The 21,948-nt window shown below is 36.7% G+C and overlaps 2 protein-coding genes across 2 annotated transcripts; one reads left to right on the forward strand and one right to left on the reverse strand.

The window, feature by feature from the left end:
* The first annotated feature begins 87 nt into the window (after positions 1 to 87).
* Positions 88 to 19,087, forward strand: LOC115453789 (probable peroxisomal acyl-coenzyme A oxidase 1). The gene is made up of 13 exons (XM_037442901.1): positions 88 to 497; positions 1,271 to 1,430; positions 1,718 to 1,886; positions 2,218 to 2,341; positions 2,443 to 2,687; positions 3,124 to 3,284; positions 4,336 to 4,498; positions 4,856 to 5,046; positions 5,826 to 5,966; positions 8,204 to 8,309; positions 8,682 to 8,834; positions 18,520 to 18,636; positions 18,846 to 19,087. The coding sequence occupies exons 1-13, from the start codon at positions 383 to 385 to the stop codon at positions 19,029 to 19,031; spliced, it is 2,031 nt and encodes a 676-aa protein (XP_037298798.1). The 5' UTR covers positions 88 to 382; the 3' UTR covers positions 19,032 to 19,087.
* On the reverse strand, positions 19,071 to 20,716 carry LOC115453863. The gene is made up of 2 exons (XM_037442903.1): positions 20,588 to 20,716; positions 19,071 to 20,443 (listed from the first exon to the last, which is right to left on the reverse strand). Exons 1-2 carry the CDS (start codon positions 20,688 to 20,690, stop codon positions 19,593 to 19,595), a joined length of 954 nt encoding a protein of 317 aa, XP_037298800.1. The 5' UTR covers positions 20,691 to 20,716; the 3' UTR covers positions 19,071 to 19,592.
* Positions 20,717 to 21,948: the final 1,232 nt, after the last annotated feature.

A 21,948-nucleotide genomic window follows, 5' to 3' on the forward strand; every position in this document is an offset into this window, starting at 1 on the left:
AAATATAGAGACGAAGCCGCAGGCGAATGTCTACTTTAAATAAATAAACATCGCTATGGCGAACTTCGTTCAGATAACACTGTTTATTGTAGATATTAGATATACAACAGAGCGTAAAACAAGAGCGGACTATTATTACTAAAGAAAGTGCATTCCTCTTAATACTGTGTAGATACCCCGCGGATATTCATCGTAAATGCAGTTATTCTAGCGTTGTGTGAGTGACCGATCTACACTGTTCGTATGAGTGCAATTATATCATAAACAATCAGCGAGGTTATGAATTAAATGTTGCACTGAACTAAAGATTTTTACTAAGTTGTATGTTTTGATCGTGTTTCGAAGTCAATTTGTGTATACAGCGTAGTTTCGTAACATTACAATGAAAGTGAACGAAGATATTCAGAGGGAGCGAAATAAATGTGACTTTAATGTGGAGGAATTGACGAATTATCTCGATGGAGGGGTAGAGGTCACGCGAAAGAGGAGAGAATTGGGTGAGTTACATAATATGCTTTTTGGTATTATAATTCTGTATGTTTATATTCGGCCAAGACTCCGTAAACGTAGTGTAGCACCCCTCCAGCTAGATGGAGTGACGATCTGCGAAAGGTCGCTGGCAAGAACTGGACGCGACAGTTCGAAGACAAGGTAAAATGGCGCATATTGTAAGAGCCTTAAGTCCAGCACTGGACAGAAATACAGGCTGATGATGATGATGATGTTTATATTATAAACAGATATTACTGACGAAGTTGTTACTAAGTATCTCTTCATTTTATCCTTATTGTGTTGTGTGTAGACAATAAGGATAAAGTGTTGGTAAACTATTTTTTACGACTTTATAAATTACTACAGTTAGGTTTTTTACTAACTTTGTTTATGCATTTGTTTTGCAATAAACTTTGGGTCTACAATGCTACGTAGAGTTAAGGATGCGTTTAGGTTAGGGTTGCCAGATGGCCGGGATTTCCGGGATTGTCCCGGAATTTTGCATGTTGTCCCGTGTCCAGTAATTTTATTTTGCTGTCCAGTTTTTTCATCAACCAATAGTTCTAGGTAATTCCTACTTAGTTTAGTCTCGGACCAAAGACCAAAACTCTGATTCCGTTCGTGGCCCCAAAAATGTCCAGGAAATGATCAGCCTGGATCTGGCAACCCTAGTTTAGGTGCCTTGATAGCAGGGGCCTTTTGATTAACACTACAGACATGTTTTGGGCCTCTGTAAGATCCACTGGGCAAAATATCCACACAAATTTTTATTTTTCAGAAATTAAAGTTCTTAGCGTAAAAGGTCTGCTAGACGAAGTTCCAGAGGAATATTTAAGTCACAAAGAAAAATATGAGAATGCGATACGTAAGGCCGTCTTGTTTTTCAAAACGATACAAAAGTTATTGGATCCAAATCATTCGGAAATGGAAAGGGCGAGGTAAGTAATATTTATGGAATACGTATATTATAGTTTAAAAATCGTCTTCAGGAAAAAATTTAAGAGGATGATTGCCACACTGACCGTAACATTTTCGACCTGGATGTGGACTTAATGGGCCACACACATTACCAACAGTATACCTTTAAAAATTCCTTAGACACAATGGTCCCATCTAAAAGTCTAAATTTGTCAGAACCTTGTAGTAGTAGTATAAACTATCACTCCATTCGCGTCATTATAAGTTATAAAAGTATTAGTTTATGATATTCTCTTTTTTATTCTAGGGCATACTTCGGAAGTACCATAGCTTCAGCCGTTTTTAAAGATAATTCGCCATTCTCCCTGCATTTTTCCATGTTCATACCAACATTGGTCGGACAGGCGAGTCAAGAGCAAAAAAAATACTGGTTAAAGAGAGCTATAAATATGGAAATTATTGGAACATACGCGCAGGTATCTTTTTTATTTATGTTTCTTTTATTTTTAATTTAGTATAGAGCTACGGCAATTTGTTGTTATCTTTGTAGTAAACTGTGGATAAGTTTGTGAGCTGTACACTTATGTACATATTGAATGTTGATACAGTAACAACCGTATGTAAATTTTGTTGTACAACTGTTTATTATCCCAAATGAAATAAATAAATACGGCTAGAAAAGTGCTACTATTTGGCAAAGTGTGATTCCCCTATTCTTGGTCTACTTTGCCATTGCACTAGTATGTGAAGTTGAGTTCTTGAAATGACACTAAATAAAGATAATATAAATTGTAGTAATAATTTCAGACGGAGCTCGGTCATGGAACATTCATCCGAGGTTTGGAGACAACCGCCACATACGACCCAAAGACTGAGGAATTCATCCTACACAGCCCTACCCTCACTTCGTACAAATGGTGGCCCGGCAATTGTTAGTATGAATATTGTACGCGTAATTCCGCTTTTGTATTATTTTAACCGATTTTTGTGGGACCGATTTATCGGTAGTTTGATTTGACATATTTTTTTCAGTGGCACATACAGCCAACTACTGCGTCGTGATGGCTCATTTATATATAAATAAAAAGAGTTGTGGAATCCAGCCGTTTATCGTACAACTCCGGGATGAGAATACACATATGCCTCTACCGGGAATCAAACTTGGTGAAATCGGCGCGAAACTTGGCTTCAATACTGTCAATAATGGTTTCCTTGGATTTGACCATCATCGAATTCCTAGGGATAGGATGTTGATGAAGAACGCGCAGGTTTTGAAGGTAGGCGGAGATTTATGATTGGATATAAGGGTTGAAGTGACGTCGTTAAGGTTACCACTGTTAAGGTGTATATGTACAGAGTATAAATGCAAGTATTGGCAAATAAAATTAGTTAGAAGAATTTTTTCTTGCCAAGTAGTTTTTGGAACTACCACGAGTTGGAAAAAAATAATTTATTTTAATTAATAACAGATGTTCAGGTTTTTTTCACGGTATACTATCGCTATATCGTTGGCTGACTATTAAAAAATATTTGGGTTATATTTGATGTGCAAATTGAATTATATACTTATCACATGATTCTAAGTCTTGTTTAGTTGAAATTTCCAATAATTCCGAAACGTAAATGAAAGGAGAGCCATGAATGCGATATACACAAACAATTAAAAGCTATTTATTAATAACTGTATTGATTATAAAATCCGTGGTATTTCAGGACGGTACCTTCAAGAGATCCTCCAACAGCAAGTTGACGTACAGCACCATGGTGTACGTGCGAGTGATGATAGTGAAGAGCATGGCCACTCAGCTCGCGAAGGCGGCGACGGTGGCCATCAGGTACTCCGCAGTGAGGAGGCAGTCGGAAATCACTCCTGGGTGAGATTATTGTACTTACAATAATTTAAAAGAACAGTTATTTGTTTGTTTGAGAAACGAGAGAGATAGTCAACGAGAGTGCCATATACGTGACTCTAAAAATATGTTTATGTAGTCTCGTGGAGATGCTGTTCACTTATTGCTTCAGGCTTAGGTTTACATTCGTCTGATAGTACATTTTATCTCATGTCAGTTATCATTTACGATATATTTATATTTTTCTTATAGAAAAAATACTATAAATAGGGGACCGGACTCATTTTTGTTCTTTATTATTATCAAATATTTACGTTATATAAATTATAACACGGAAAGAATTATTTAAATCTGGCAAAAAATCAACAAGTTATACTTAAGTCTTTTAATTTCGGTAGAAGGGGTAAGTAACAAGCTACAGAAAAGAGGCGCAATACCCACGTGTGACGTCATCGGGCATTACGACGCGTGTGAAAGAAAGAGATGAAGCGATATCGCCCCTACGCGCCCACTTCGGCACATAGTAATATTTGAAATATGAATTACTGGCTCATTTTTTAAACAATTGTAATGCAGTTTTCGCAGAAGGGTTTCTTTTTGTATTATTAACCATTACATATAGAATAATGTACAAAATCAGACACAGGACGGTCCCCTATTCATAAACTATGGAATTTAATATTATAAAACTTCTTTTGATTTACTTTGCTATAACTAGAACAGTAGGAGTGTAAAACATAACATCTTTCGGCATAGAAGACGGCCTAGAATGCAGATTAATTTACAGATTTAAACATCTGTTCTGCCTCCAAACACCACGAATAAATGTACTGAGGTTTGAGCCTTTGTTATGGGCCATACGATTGCTCAATATAATATCACAGAGCTTGGATATATGTACTCGTATATGCAACCTACGGGAATTCACAGAAATGGTTCATAGATGTGTTGAAACCAAATGTTGATTAAGTCTGTATAACATCGCATTAGTATTAACTGTTACAGTGTTATATGTATAAATAAATAAATAAAAAAAAATATGGCCCCATTTAAAAGTTTTCTTTAAATTATTCAGTGCTCCAGAGCCTCAGATCCTAGACTACGTGACGCAACAGCACAAGCTGTTCATAGCTGTGGCACAGAGCCACGCCATCAGCACCACTGCCAACTGGTTGTGGAACCTCTACGAGAAAGTTACTAAGGATATAGAGGCTGGTAGAGCTGATAATTTGCCTGAGGTTAGTAATATAGTTTCGCCTTGATCTAGTAAGATAGATGGAAAAGTTAGTTGGTAGTAATTATAGTCAGTTACGTAACTCATTTTCTATAAATATTTTATAATGTTGTAGTTGAGTCGAGAATCACTAGTAATTTATTGTGTGACATGTCTAGTCATTACGGCAGGCAAATTCTAAGATTTTCTTATCACTTTCAATTGGATTAATTAGTAAAATTTAATGTTATTGGTATGCAGGTTAACACGCAAAAGGGTCTTTTAGAATAGAAGGTTAATGAAAAAAGCATTTAAACCTAATCTGTTCAATGTTGTTATACGACTAAAACGCCTATATATTCACTTGAGCAAATACCCACAGCTGCACGCCCTCGCGTGCTGTCTCAAGGCGGTGAGCACATCAGACGCCGCGTCCATGGTGGAGAGATGTCGCCTCGCTTGCGGCGGACATGGGTACATGCTGTCATCCAATCTGCACCAGATGTATGGGCTGGCGACAGCCGCCTGCACGTACGAAGGGGAGAATACGGTTCTCATGCTGCAGACTGCGAGGTATTTGTTTGAATGATTTTAATTGTTGTTTAAAACTGACTAGAGGAATTTGCCTAGTATTGATAATTAATGATTCAGGTAATACATTAACATTACAATAAGAAATGGATTACCCAGAGTTAAGTGCAGTGTACTAAAAATACAAGTTTTGAGTAAATTAAGTTGTATCTCTTAAATTCATGTTTTATATCAAAAAAATGGCACATTGGTTTAAGATCACAATTGCTATTGATTGCGATCAGACGCTACTTATAAAACAAGTAATTAGTGCTCAAGTGCTTATTAGATTGCTCAGTTGTATCATAAAGTCACATATTAGATTATGAAAGGTGTTATAAAAACTCATGATTCTTTATTAAGTAAAACGAATGCCTATGTTGCAACAATATAAATAAGTCAATGAACTAAGTAGTCAATAAAACCATCACTAGATGGCGTTCTTTTGAGGCCATACCAGGGCCCTTATTCTGTATGATAGTGTAAACGCGTAACGCGGCCGTGTCATGTTATCTTCGGGAAATGTGCGTGGAATGGTATTCTGTAAGCCAAATTTCTATAGTCCTAAACATGATGCGTTGTGTTACGTGCTTGTTACACACTGTTAAAATAACGTGCGGGATAGAGAATAAGGCCCCTGAATTATAATTAAGGAGGGGTAATACATAATTATCGAAACAATGATGAATAAATTGGGCTTTCATTATTCGAAGTACAAACGTAAAAATATTTAATATGTTTAATAAAACATTAAAAATACCAATGATATTATATTTTTACAGGTATTTGGTGAAGGAGTGGGAACAGATAACCAAAGGACAGCCACTAAGCTTAACCATGTCTTACTTAAAAGACAAAAGTTTGTTGAAATGGGACAACTCTGTCGACGGGATCATCAAAGGCTTCCAAAAAGTTGCAGCGGGGTAAGATAACATTATTTCTTAGAAAAACAGCCGTTTAGCATAGTCTTAAATCATTTCTATCTCGTCTTTAGGTTTCCGTATGTGTTTAAGTATATTTAAATTTCTGATATATTTTTTCAAAATAGGTTATTTCGTACCCATTAGCGTGAAACTCAATGCTAGCAGCTTTCAGCTATTATCCTTTATATAAGTAATCTATGATTTTTCTGGTATCATTGAAAATATATAGCGGTCTACACTATAAAAAGCATATAAAAATATATAATCACAGTAACAATTAAAGAAACAGTATCTATTTAAACTAATTATTAAATAATTTTTATTTTTTAATTATTATCCTCGTCATATACACACTGCTAAGTCACATAGCTAAGTTTACGTATTAGTGCTTAGCAGAAATTGTTTTTACCACGGTATAACCACCGATGGACGGACGATTTTGTGTACGGCGTGAAAAACATATCATTTTTAATAAATGTAAGTTCTACAGTATGCACACAAGCATAATTTATAGCGTTTATTTTTGGTAAAAATTTATTACTTTGTTATTGTTCATTCGCTGGGAAATAAAGCATATTTCGCCATCTTACTATTTTATTAATAATAAAATTATATTTTAATTAGTTAAAATGTTTGAATGATTAGAAAGGATTTGCATGAAATTTGTGAACATGGGTAAACTAAGTACTAGTTTAACACATATGCCACTTTTTTCCTGGTAATTTGCTTTCATGGTAAATAATAGAATTTTATAATCTGATTTCCTAAAAAAAATGCGCTGGAGTCGTACAAGTACCGCCATGAATCGCTACAGGGATTTAGGGATTCCTGTAGAGAAAAAGACTTTTCATAATAAAACCGAGAGGATGTAGAGTCATGACGAGTGAATAGTGAAAGGTTTGGTCCTTCTGGTGGGTTTCAGCGAAAGTAATGGGTATATGTACACTACCGTATTTTTTATATAAAGAAGTATGAGGATACAATCAAGTCGCTCATAGTAAGAGTGACGATAACCAATGAACAATAGCAACACCACTTGAACATTTAAATACAAAGTTGAAAGCACTCTGAGGTGCAGCACTGCGCTCGTCATAGTAAAAGAATTCACATTTTGACACATAATAATATCGCATATTTATAATCATGTCAATCAAAAACTGACGTCTTTTTAAAGTAATAATCGTCTATGATTTAATGTAGCATAAAGTTTTTATGATCTGCATCATACTGACTAGATAAGTGGTTTTAATTTATAAACCACTAACTTTTACTCGTGACTTAGTCATGTTTTCTTAATATTAAAGTAAAACGTAAATTTTCTAAGAAAAAGTCACTCATCGCTGTATAGATAGTGTTTACAAAAACTAATGACATTAAACTATATAGCCAGTTATAGACTGGACATCAGGGCCATATCTTTGTTCCAAAAGTTATTACCAATTGGTAATAATTCGCTGTCTTATTTGAATTGTCCGTATGACATGTCACAGCGTCCTCAGATATTAATACAAAAATAATATATTTACAAAAAATATGTTAATATTCGCATTAAAAACGTGCAAATCATGATATGGACAAAATATGAAGTATTTTACATTGATGTTTTGCTATTTCACGGTAGATTAAATAACCATCGCAAAATTTTGTATGACAATCTTTCCAATGTCGCTCTATATAATCTCAGAACTCTTTGACAAATACAAACAACTATCAAAAATGATAATTGTTTCGATTAAACCCCAGTTTGGACTACGCTTGTATCTTAGACAAATATCTAGCTACTAACGTAGGTTCTAAACGTGTATGTACTAATCTAATTGACAAAATTTTCGGCGCTCAAGAAAATAAAAAAACGAAATGTATTTGTATTACACTGTACCTTCTTTATACCTTTAAACCAATCATGAAAATTTCTTTTCTAATCTTCTCTGGTGGAAACAGAGAAAAAGTAAAAATTTATTGAATCCAAATATTGTTTAACATTTTATGGATTTGAAAAAAAATATTTAATTCCATTAACTTAGTTGACAAGTGATTAATTTAGTAAATGTTTGACGCGACTATAAATTTCCGCCATTTTGTTTCGTGTGTCTTTAACATTGGGATTTTTATGCTACCTCCGTTATATGGTACAACTTTTAACGAGTCAAATTAAGTAAATCTGTTGGCGTGCGTAAAAAGGACGAAACAATACACCTTCGTATTTATTCTATAGCAATTGCATTTTTTTTTGGCAGTAAGCTAGCGTCAACCGTTGCCAATTTGAAGAAATACATGAAGTCAGGGTTGTCGCCCGAGGATGCTTGGAACAAAACGTCAGTGCAACTCGTCGCTGTTTCAGAGGTTAGCGTTTATTATAAACTCTTGAACTGAAAGTTTTTAGCGTTCTTAGTCGCAAAGAGAGCCCAGCCGGTTATAAAATAAAAGGTCGAAGTTCATCCCCATGTTGAGACTAATGTTTGTGATAAAAAAATATACATTTTAGACTTGAAAAAGCATTCAAAAGAAATTTCTTTGACTTCTTTGAACAAAGAGCTGTTGTATACGAAAGAGGAAAAATCAAATGTTTCTTAAAAGCTTTTTTATTAAAAAATATTTTCTTAAAACAAGTGTCGTTTTCCCGCCCCCAAATTTTGATTACTAAACACATAAAATAATGCAAATATAAATGACTGTTCCAATAAGTACGCAACAACTTTTAACTTAATATTTCAGGCTCACTGCAGATCAGTTATACTGTCGACTTACAAAGCGGAGATAGAGAGGACTGCGGCAACCTTATCTCCTCCGGTGAAGAACGTTTTAAACCAAATGGTTCAACTGCATGCTATATACTGGGCGTTGGAAAAACTCAGAGACCTTCTGTTGGTAAGTAATAAAGGCAAATGCCTCAGATCCAGTCATCATCATCATAATTTCGGCCGGGAATCGTCCACTGCTGGACATAGGCATTGAGCGCCACAGGGACCGGTTCTGGGCCGCTGTCATCCATCAGACTCCGGCGACCCTCACCAGGTCGGTCCATCTCGTGGGGGAGCTGCCTATGCTGCGTCTTCCGGTTCGTGGTCACCACTCCATAACTTTTCCGCCCCAATGGATGATCCAGATGTAAACAATGATAACTAGCTTAGAGAAGGCTCTGCAGAGCTAAATTACGTTGACCTATAAGGGTAGACTAGTAAAATACAATAAAGGTTTAAATATCATCTATGTTTGAAAGCATTGTTAATAATTCTCGTTTGAACTGGTCATTGATCAGTCGTTTACCTATTGGTGAGTGCTGCGTCATTCCATAAACAGCAGCAACGACACTCGTTTAGTATACTTTTTGATCAAGATGTAGAGTTCAGGCTCGTAGAACTCTTTATTATAAAGGCCATTTACACGGACGGAGTCGCGAGCAATACCTAGTGAAGCTATATAACTATTTCCATCAATAAACCTGATGCGATTATTTTAAAAATATTTAAATACAAATCGTTCAACTGATATGTTTTGGGTCGACGCTCCCATTTGGAAATCTCTGTCTAATTTCCACATTTACATGAGCGTAACATCATTACAACGCTATGTTTATAATTTTATGTTAAAATATTACAAAACGTTAACATTATAACAGCGTGAGTGTTTCTCTAGTATTTATTGCGAATGTTATTATGTTGTATGGTTTGGTTAAAATGGCAATCTGGTGTCTCATACCCGAGGTTATCCAAATCCAAGCTTTATGGCAAAAATACTGTAGTGTGTTTACCTATCTTTCTCTGTCTATTTTAGGTTATATACTCATAGCCTGTTATTGATAGGATTTTTTCTCCGCCTGGATAGCGACCACCGTACATAAGATGTTAAACCCTCCATAGTGGTCCACGGAAGAGTGTCGCGGTATCTGTCTGATTATATTTGTTCTCGAACGGGTCGGGCGAAGGGTAATCATTTTTCGTAGGTCAACAATTAATTTAGATCCCACTTCGCTTACTGCATGTGATGGCAGTCTCTTCTCTTCTCCTGCCTTTACCCTATTTCGACGAGTAATCAACGCACTTATGCACACATGGCAGGCCGCCAGTCTGATGTCAACCCTTGGGGTTAATACATAATGTTTAGGGTTGCTGTAGCCCCCACACAATATTAGTACATTAGCATGTTATGACTGTATGATTAGTGTTTGTATAAAAAATTATAAATTATCATTTTTCAAAAACAAAAAAAAACTAATAAACTGTTTGAAAATTATTTTTAGACATAATATTTGGTGTGAAAAGATTTATACGTTCGGTTTCGGTGTAATAAATTTCAAATATTATCAAATCTTTAATTCAGTTTTGATACATACATCATCTGTGTCGTGGGTGGTATGGTCTCAAGATACCATAATAAATCAAAACGGCTCATAGTTTTAGTAACAACCTATTAAAACTAGAAAACCGGTAGATCAGTAATATTTTTGGGCTTGTGTAAGCTTGGACTCATTTGGAACGCCAAAAAGACTTCGAAAAGTCGCGACTGTAGCATTTAGTAGGAAAATATTATGGTACATTTTATGAGACTTACGATCTCTTTCTCTCAAATTCCTTAACCATCTAGATAAGGACACTGAGCAGCACACCTTCTATGTCTGTAGCGTTTTCTTGCTCGGCTAATTTGAAACCAAACCGTCAAACGATAATCCAGAAGATTCTATTTTTAAAACGTAAGTAATTTTTGAAACGGTAAATGGTTCCGTTTTTCGATGGACAGATAGCAAACCACTGACCGAAGATAATAGATCATGGACAATGGCGCTGATTATCTGGACAGGTACTGTTACAAAAATTAAGGATCGCGCAAAAACTCACACTTCATGTTAGAAACTGGCAGATATAACATCCTGGACATTGACTTTATAAAGTTAATCAGAACATTAGCTCTGTGTTACTGAAGGTGCAACCATTGGTGACGCTTGAGGGGGAAACAGCCCCCACTCTCTCTATATTTAACACTAGTTTATTGAACACTAGTACATTTTGCATGTACCAGTGTTCAATAAATGGGATAACCTAATTTTCGCTTTGCCCACCTCCTAGATTAATAATTGAGTTCTACCCTTTCCCCACTATATTGAAAGCCGGCGCTGTCCATGGGTGCAGCTAAATACGGCCGTCTTTGAATCTTGAGAGATGTTAATTATTATCCCTTATTGTAATACGTAAGATTAATGCGGGTTGTGAGATAATTATAGGTTTATAAAATGTATGTAGATTCTCCGTTCTTTATATTATAATAAACCTATATAATTTTCACTGTAGTTAGCAATCTTGAAAACGAAATTATAAAAACTACTTCTTTAAATCATTATCAAAATTAAGATCAGTTTAAAGTATCGATTTAAAGTAACAAATTGTTATCAAACACATTAAACTAGTTCTCGTGTAAACTAAAATCCAGTTCCAAATGTTTTATGTGTATGTAATTTGTGTCATTTGTTTTTTATAGCACGCCATTTTTTAAATGTCTTAAAAAACTAGTTTCAAAATGACATAAGCAGTCAGCTGTACGGGTCAACAAACTGTACGGTCAAAGGTTTGCGTTGAAATTATTTATTGTACCTAATTATTGATTTATTATTCACATCCTGGGTACATGTTTACAATTTTTCTCTATTTTATGGTAATTTTTTGTTGAGTTTTTGTTCAAGTATAATTTTTTTCTTAATACTAATTAATAATGGTGAAGGAAAACATCGTGAGGAAATCTGCATACCTGAGAATTTCTCTACAGGAATTTTGTATGGCCAATTTTTCGACAGGCAATATTGTATATCTCGTCTCACTTGCTTATCGTATTATTAAATAATAAAATTATGCGAAAAAAAATATTGGAATCTAGAACATGCGATATAAAAGTCAAGTTTTAATATAGTAGCAACGATTTTAAGTGGGAACGAATACATAATTTGAACTTAATTGGTTGATAAGATAACACGGGACCGTATTTTAGTTTTGAATCCTTTTTGTGATTTTTGAATTTATTTTTATGTTTAAAACCTAATTTGGTTTACCGTTTACGAAATTTGTTAGCTTGTAAATTACTAAATGTCAATAAATGGTCGACTCAATCAAATGAGCTATAAAATGTGATTTCCATTTTGATGAAAGCTTAAAATTAATAGGATGACATATTGAGATATGTTAGTTGTATTTATTATTTTCAATATATTAATGAAACTAGATACAGCCTCCAGTCCCTCCCGGCCGTCCGAATGATGTGGTCGGTCCATCTTCACGGCCGCCTCCCCACGTTCCTGTGCCCAGTTCTTGGCGTCCATTCTAGTAACTTGCTCCCCCATCGTCCATCCGATGTACGGCTTATGTGGCTTGACCATTTTCACTTCCTTCGAGCTATGACTTCGGTTATGCTTCGTAGACTGGTTCTTCTGCGTATCTCGGTGTTGTGTACCATATCCCGAAGAGAAATACCCAACATATCTCTCTCCATAAATAAAAAAAGGTCGCAAACAGAAATTCGTTTTTGGATGACACCCACAGATTAACAATTTTGGAATAGGTCGTTATTTTATTAAGAGAGCGACTTATTGTAAAGCGTTATTTTCAAGAAGATAAGTATGTATTTTCGTTTCGTAACGCAATGCCATAACGACCCTTGGTAAACACAAAAAGGATGGAAATTCTGAATGTAAGAAGGTTTTTTTACCTTACCTATTAATGAATGACGCATGAATTGATTAAATACGTACAAATAATCTATTTGAATTCTTACGTCCTGTCCAAAAATGAAAAATACCGGGTTTTAGTTCATTTTAAAACGTCAACAATCCATTGCTATCAGTAACATATCACAAAATTTTAATTTCTTTTTTATTGGACATAAAAAAGTTATTTATGGTCTCATCATAAACCATTAGATGAAGCGATTTTAAGATATATTGATAGGCGACAATTACCTTAATATTATGCTTTATAGTTTTACGATTCGTTATAAGGATAATGTCACATAATATTTAATTCCAACGGATTTTATAGCAAGCAAGTCACGCAGGCAAAGATGGGCAAGTCATAACGACTGGCCAGAAACTGTTGTCAGAGGAAATTTCGATGCGTTGCTCACATTGAGGAGGGGGAATAACAATAGGAGAGAGATAATTGAAACTTTCTTTTTTTTATATTTTTTTAATGCTTTCAATGACGAGGCTAGCTTGCCGTTCGCCTGATGGTAAGCAATACGACCGCCCATGAACAGTAGAAACTCCATCCAACACCTTGAATTACAAAGTATTATTTGGTATTCCACTGCGCTCGTCATCCTGAGATATGAGATGTTAATTCTTATTATGTCCAGTAGTTATATTGGTTATAATGTCCTTCAAACCAGAATACAATAATGAATACATACTGCTGCTGGCTTCGAAAAAGACATTGCGGTCGTATTTACACAGACGGACTCTCACATGTGAGAGACCTATCAACCGTAGAACAATCTTGCAATATTACCCGGTACGCAGCAGTAATCACCTTATTTTGCTGAGATAGCGCAGTAGCCTTTTATACGTTCGGTGAGGAATTTCATATCTGTCCGCTCATGTAGACCTCAAACTTGGTTTGGTCATTGCAACGCTCCTTTAGGGTCTACGGTCATTATTTGGGTATCTCCAGTACCACCCTAGTCATACCTATAGCAGTACCGAACTACTGAGAGTTATAATACTTCGATTTAATAACTCATCTTAGGTTTTTAAATTAAAACTTGTATCAATGTATGTACATATACTTATATTAAGGCACTAGATAATCCAATGATTCTTATTTCCGTTTCATATAGGGTGAGTTTATCACACCACCTCCACGGTTAACTCAAGTATTTGATGAAACTTGAAAAATAGGTAAATTCAAATATAATTATACATACTTTGGAATATTACACGGTATCTTACTGATTGTATAGTTCAACGAGCTGAGAATAGGTACGAAATGTGGTGCAACATCTGGTGACTTCATCCTTCAAACTAGTTTCGGATGGGCAGGATGAGAGACCTAATAAAACAGATCTCTTTGGATTAAAACCATAAATAATTCTCTATGCGAACATTTAAAGAATTCGTGTAATATGTTTGGAATTATGTTTCCGTGGATATCTTGATTTTTTATTTTCCATTTAAATGATGATTGGTTGATTTACCTCCCATTTACTTACTAGTTTTATTTGTTTTTATTTTTTTATGGGACATGTTTGGCCGAAAGCGTATGGATTGTGCCATAGACGGTGTAGACAAATGTGCTTAGCTGGGATAGCGACCACCATACACAAGGTAAACCCGCCATAGTGGCCCACGTAAGTTTGTTCCGGTCCGGGATCAGTCTGTGTATATTCATTCTGTGTACAGGCCGGCATAATTATGTCGACTGCCGAAATGTACTTAATCATCTTTCATCAGTCGTTATTCTATTGGACTCCACTCCACTTACCATCAAGTGCCGTGGGGTTTCTTTCCGAGCAAGTACAAAACACTAAATTATGTTCAACCGCTGGCATATCTATGCATGCCTATATATAAATGAAGCTCTTAAATATTCAAGCACTACAAAAATGCATGATAATGCAATCTATTATTATAACATTAAGTCAAGGTGGTGGTATGTACTCAGACGAATATTTATATAGATTTTTTTTCCAACTGACGAAACAATCAAGTCGCCTGACGGATGTCTATCGCTACGATAGCGCCGGGCGGGTCAGCGGACGACCCGCGGTTTATACTATCCAAACAGTTATTGTATTTTATAACCATAATAATATGTGTTAATTTTCACAAGAAACGAACCTATAGAATTATTTATTAGCGTTAAGATATTCATTATTATCTGTAATTTCGTAGAAAAACTTTGTTACCTGTTGTTAATTCTAAATGACGCGAAGAAAGGCCTTTGTGTATCAATACATTGCCCATATTCGAAACGTTTTCAAGACTTACAAGTAGTTGTTAATTACCTAAAATTAAAGAGTTGTTGAATAAATATATTAACGGACATATCTAAGGTTATAAGTTAAATTTGTGACGTTTTTATCTGTTCTAAAGACACTCCAACCATCACTTAAAAATATCATACGCTTTAGGGCTTGAAGATAGTAATTGAAAAACCTTTTCTTTTGTCTTAGTTATAAGTTCTTGCTAGCGGCATTATATCTGCAATATACATGTTATAATTCTATTCTCACAGTTGTAGAACATAAATTAATTAATTAAAATTTTCCTTTGCGGTTTTTTATGGTCAATTAAAGTGGACGAGCAGGGTGCTGCTTTAGCTAATTGTTAGTGGTGACCACCGATCTTGAACATGGACTACAGCTCCCAAACTGCTAACCACTATGATAAATATATGCAAAAGCGTTGAGGTCAATATTTTACCAACTTTTATTTATTTTTATTTGACAAATTTTATAAATATCTTAAAAATATTAAAGCGTTGAAAAATATGAATAAAAAATAAATCACACTCCGATGACGAGGCTCAAGAGCTAAGCCACCGGTGGTTAGGGATTTAAAACAAGGAATACCTTCAAAATGCGTGACGTGTCCAACAATACTGCCTTCTGCACCTGGCTTTTGACTTTATTGTTATTATTTATAAAAATCATTTTGAATGATTTACATTTCCTTTAATTCGCCATAAAAAGGTTTGTTTTTCGTTTCCTATAAAACAAGTTTATGGGTTTAAATTCATGATCCAATTAGCAAAAAATGCTAATATATTCATATGTATACATAAATATATCTTACGAAATCAATTAAATTTCTCGCTGTTAAACATAAATATCTATAATTTATTATTTAATTTCTGTATTCGTTGTATAAATTAGTGCCTGTATAATTAATAATTTAACAATTCAACAATGAAAATTTAACTGCTTTATTAATAACAAAAAAGAGCAATAATTTTTTTAAACTATGATGTGCCGTAAATATGTAAAATGGGTAAATTAATGGCTATTAGGAATATATAAATAAGAAGGAAATTTACTGCGACGACTCTAAATGGACTGAGACCTTTTTTATATTGCCTTGAATGACGAGACGAGCTTACCGTTCGCCTGATGGTAAGCAATACGACCGCCAAAAAACAATAGAAACATCATTCAACACCTTAAATTACAAAGTATTGTTCGGTATTCCGCTGCGCTCGCCATCCTGAGACATGAGATGTTAAGTCTTATTATGTCCAGTAGTTACACTGGCTACAATGTTACCTATTGTGAATGATGTCATTATGTCAGAAAATAATATATGTTACGTTATAAAACGAATAAATTAATCAAACGAGAATATTTCGACCACGTTCAAAGCTTTAAGTTAAGTTCAATGTCACTTGATTACATAGTTATTTAAATTTCGATAAACAAAATGAAATTGGTCGAAATTTCGATGAAAGACGATATCGGTTATAAATATTAAAACTAATAGGACATCAAAATCCCCTGCTGGGAATCATCCAAAAACAGTAGCAAGCCAGAACTATGAATTATAAAATATTGTTATATTTAATACGATGACTTCATTGTTGTACAGACAGTATTTGATGACACAGGTTCTGGGTTCGATCCTCAGGACGCGTGATTTTTTTTTGTCTATACGGACGCGGCAGTGTACCTAATGCACGTGATGGTGAGCGAAGCGGGGTGTAAACAGAATATTGACCGATAATGGGTGATTATCCCACGCCAGTAGACACAATTATGCCGGCCTATTATATTTTGCAAGTTATTATCTTTGTAATGCTTGTTCACGCAATACTTTCTATTTAACACCCGGTATAGAATTGTATCGTCAATATGGCAATAGGTTTATATTCTATCACAGCAGAGACTACACGCGCGGTAAGGAGTATCAGTTACCTCTCTGTCTAGCTCTTTAAGGATAAAGGCGTGATTATACTCATTAAAGTCAATTGCATTGATTTATTAGTCCCTTGAAATTGAATACAATATCGGCACGACATTTGAAGCCAGAAAGGTGGTGAATAAATGAACTCTATCGTACAAGAGACCTATGTAAAATATATCCTATAACCATATGTGTTTAATCTGATCATACGTTTTTTGCTTCCAGTCGACTGTTAGCTCGTGATCCAACAGTTTTTGTGGCGGAAATAAATTAATATACCAAAATAACTTTTTGCAACAAATGACCTTAAGGTCTCTTACGGTAAACTAAACCGATAGGGGTCAACAGTCTATGAAAAAAATGACCAGTTCAATACAACTGTCAGTAGATATTGATCTACAATGTGGACCAGTCAGTTCGTTTGGGAAACGGGGCTCATATTTCTAGAGCACTATGTAAAAAAGAAAGTATTTGTGCCGACCGCTTACAGTTAATTGGTTTGTAATTAGGAAAGTGGCTTTAGTATTTGCCATGATAGCTTTGATCGAATTTTTATAGCATCTCAATGATCGCCAGGATTATGCAGGCTTGTCTTACTAGATGTAAATATATAGGGGCTTTATTTTCTATGACAATGTAAGCTCGTAACTCTGTCGTGTTTTCTTATCATGAAATGAGCGTGGAATGATATTCTGTATACCAATTTCTATTGTTTTAAACGCGACTTGCTTGTTACGTTCTGTCAAATACTTTATGGCATAGAACGGACCAAGGAACGCGAGTCGGAATGCATCATGGGTGTTTTCCAGTCGAGACAAAACATATTTGCTGTTGAGCGAATAAACAAAGAAACCAGTGTTACCCTTTTATTCCCGAAGTGGTAGGCAGAGATGCACGAAGTGCACCCGCTTGTTACCTCCCATGATGCTGACGTCATTCCACCAAATAGGGCATAAATTACAAATTCCGGACTAATACTCAGAAAAATCCAATATCACTTTGGTCGACCGGCATTTGAACATGGGTCCTAAGAATATTGCGTATGCAATACAACTATGCCAGCCAGGTATTTGTTGTAGAGATATAATGAATACAAGAATTGGATTTGATTCCATTAGCTTAGGGATATGACGGCAAGGTGGCTACACAGATGTCATGCAGTATGATCTTCGTCATTTCAGATTAAAACATTTTTTCTTTTTTTCACGGGGATAAGACGCATTATTGCTAACACCACTTGGAGGGTGAGTGGAACTTCAGATTCAACCTTAAAAAATGGTAGTGCTTTACACAAGTGCAGGAATCAGACAGCGTTTTATAATATTACTAAAGAAATAGTAGCACTTGTGCCATGGCATGGCGTGTCTGAAACCAAATTTATCCTACCATTGCCAACAGCTATCTTAAAAATGATATATGAATTCGTTTAAAAAGAAAAAAATTAAATGATAATTAAATTAATATTTTTGATTTAATAGAATAATATTATTATTCGTAAGCCGTGATGAGTAGATACTGTATCCGCTAAATATAAAGCAATATTTTTTAAACTGAAACACAACTATTTATAATTAATTCTGTGTGATGGGGAAATAGACACCTCAATAGAGTATAATCAGACGGTCAATAACGCACGATGGACCTGACATTCTAGTAAAATGTGTATTTGGTTTGTTCCAGTACACACCAATAAGTGAAGATGATGTTCGACAACTGCAGCGCATTTACGAAGATCTTCTGCAGAAGATACGGCCGAATGCGATTGGTTTGGTCGACGCATTCGATTTTAGAGATGAGGTGTGTATAAGTCCTTATAAAATATATTCTTTTATCGTTGTTGGTAATATAGATAAAATAATTGTTACTTTTTTATTGTATAGTGGTCACTGATTAATCTTATTTGAATTAAGATTTACTATTTATTCCTGTATATGTACTTATTATATTGAAATTTTATTGCTATTTTATTGCGGCTACAGCTACGTGTGTTATTGGTTATTTTTCAGATCCTGAACTCGACCCTCGGCGCGTACGACGGTCGCGTGTACGAGCGTCTGATGGAGGAGGCACTGAAGAGTCCTCTCAACAAAGAGCCCGTCAACCGCAGCTTCCACATGTACCTCAAGCCCTTCATGCAGGGAAACTGTGATTGTGGTTTGTGTAAAAAGTGTGTTGAAATTGTATTACTATAATGTCTATTGAGTATTAAAGTAAGGGAATAAAATAAAGAGTTTTTGAGATATGAAAAGCTTTTATTGTTTCGGAATATTTTCATGGCAGCGATTTTACATATTTAGAGAAATAAATGCACACTGGAACATAATAAATAAATAAATAGAGCGTATTAACGCCCAGCAAATACATCAAGACAAGTTTTCGGTGTACCAAAAGTCGTCGTAATGTTCTTGCTTATGTGCCATGCAGACCGTGGCGCCGCTTAGGAGCTGGTGGCCTTAGCCTGGGCGTTGCCGTAGCCATAGCTGTTGGCGGACGAGTCAGCCACTTTGTACGCGGTGCTCACGCCGTGGGATTTGGCAGAGGAGTTGGCGGAGCCGTGGCCAGAAGTCTGGGCGTCGGAGGAGATCCTACCGCCGTACAGCGAGCCTTGGGTGTTGGCGGAGGACTTGGCGTTACCGTAGCCCTGGGTGTTGGCGGCGGAGTTGGCGACGGAGCCGGCGTTGTTCACGTTGGCGTTGGCGTTGGCGTTGCCGTAACCGGAGGTGTTGGCCGACGACTTGGCGGCACCGTATCCGTTATGGGGGGTACACGGCACCGGTGTGGGTGCCATCGTAGAAGCTTCCGAAGCGCCAGTGGATGCCCTTGTCATTGGAGCTCTTGGCCGAGGAGCTGGCGGATCCGTAGCCGTTCACGTTGGCGTTGGAAGAGGCAGATCCGTAGCCGGACTGTACGTAGGGGTGGATGTAGCTGGTAGGTACGGGCTGCTTCTTAGCGTCGATGACGGAGGGCTCAACTTCACTTGGGACGACTGGGGTGAGCAGGGCGGGGGCACCGTTACTCTGAGCGTTAGACACGACGGAACCGAAGCCGTTGGACTTGGCGGAGGTCACGGCGGAATTGTAACCGTTGACGGCGTTGGAGGCAGCTGAGCCGTAACCATTTCCGGAAGCCTTGGTGTTGGTGGAGGTGACATCGTAGCCAGCGACACCCTTGGTCTGAGCGGAGGATTGAGCGTCACCAGCACCGTTGGTAGAGACGCTGGAGATAGACTGGTCGTTCACACCGTCAGAAACAGCGGAGGACTTAGCGGCGACACCACCGGGAAGGATGGGGGCCTCGAAGTTCTGTTGGTAGGTAGTGAGGACTGCTCCGGGGATGGGGATGGGTTGGTACACGCCGCCGTTCTGCGCCTGAGCGATGGCTTTGGAGGGGCTGTACACGGTCTCGGGGGTGTCGTAGGTCTCGGCCTTAGCGATGGCCTGGCCAGGGTAGTAGAGGCCGTCACGAGCGTACTGCGCGCCGCTGGTGCTGCTGCCGAACGCCTGGGAGACGCCGCCGTTAGTGTTGGCTGAAGCCTGGCTGACGCCACCGTTGCTGTTGTACGCTTGACCGATGGAGTAAGCGCGACTGTCCCGGGTGGCTTCATCTAAAAATTAGACATTGGTTAGTCTCGTAAAACTGAACTAAGATTTAATTAGGTTTGTATTTTTTCAGTAATCCGATAAATGAAATATTTGATAATCCAAAAATATTTAATTTTATAATGTTTAATAATAAAGTCAATTCTCACCAGCAGGGTAGCCATGGCACAAGGTCACCAACGCAAGAGCGACTACGAATCTAGCTGCCATTGTGGTGTAGAGGACACGGCTGAGTGGATGCAGTGAGAGCATTTCTCCGCGGTTATATACCGCGCGGCCATCCTACCCCCACCACTGCCGCTCGACTGACCCATAAGCCATGATCTTCACCTACAACTTGACGGAGTTGACGGCCATAAATTAACCTGGCCATACGGTAGATTAATGTGCGCTGTGATTTGCGAAACGATGTTTTTTAAATTGAAAGTGCACTGACCCCGGCTGATTATTCGATGTTAATATTGCAATTTATTTAGAATCGTGTGGGATGAACATTTTTATTTTACACTTTTTAATATTGTATATTGATTACGTGATATATGGTATAAGTTTAATGATCCCTGCTTGTGACATTTGATTTTGAAGGCCATTCCGCTGATCTTGCTGGATATTGTAACACATGGACACTCGTGCTGTAAAAGGTGCGTCAGTCGTTGGTGCTGAGTGACACTGCAAAAGTTGAGTACATTAATTTTTTGACACTTTAGACGAAGATTTTTAGACAAACACTTGTCCTACTAGGAAATTTAAGAGACATTATAGTGCACAAGTTTGTGCGCAATACACAGGTGCATTCTCTGTTCCTTCACTCTAATGACTATTAGACCGGACTCGGTGGGATGGCAATCCGACATTTTCATTTTCATTGCTTTCCGAGGCACGGGGGTATCACATCGCCAATTCCTTAACTCCGAGCTGCAAGTAAGTAATTTTAGGATGGAAAAAACCAGTCACATTTATTTTTGGCTGGACCCCGGAATCGAACCTAGGACTTTAGTGCCACAGTCGTATCCGACCCCGTACGCAATTCAACTACACTGAGACAGGCACCTGGAAATTATAACTAATTCAAAAAGCCAGATTGAATTCAATCTTAGCAACTCCGAGGAAAGCGTTGTCAAGTGTGTCACATAAAAAATAAATTAAAATTCTTAAGTACACGAATAAAATAGATCAGCTCCATATTCAGTGACGGTGAGGTTATAATTTATATTACGGATTTTTATATAATCAGCCTTTAAAATATTCTTAACACTAAGTAAAAAATAACGCACATATTACACCAATTTGAAGTCTGATATTTCGCATCTCTATAGCATAGCTTAGACAGGGTTTTAGAAAACTGATACATTAAGCGAGTTACTGAACTGTATTTTTTTGACATTTAAACTATACTTTACCATCAGGTTATTTCTGTTTTAATTGACTCTTGTGCTAGTATAATATGGCGTCGGCATATCATACATTTCAACCATTTTGCAGAAAGGATCTGTTATAGGTATTATTAACT

The sequence above is a fragment of the Manduca sexta genome, chromosome 25, assembly GCF_014839805.1.
Source record: "Manduca sexta isolate Smith_Timp_Sample1 chromosome 25, JHU_Msex_v1.0, whole genome shotgun sequence".
NCBI classification, from domain to species: domain Eukaryota; kingdom Metazoa; phylum Arthropoda; class Insecta; order Lepidoptera; family Sphingidae; genus Manduca; species Manduca sexta.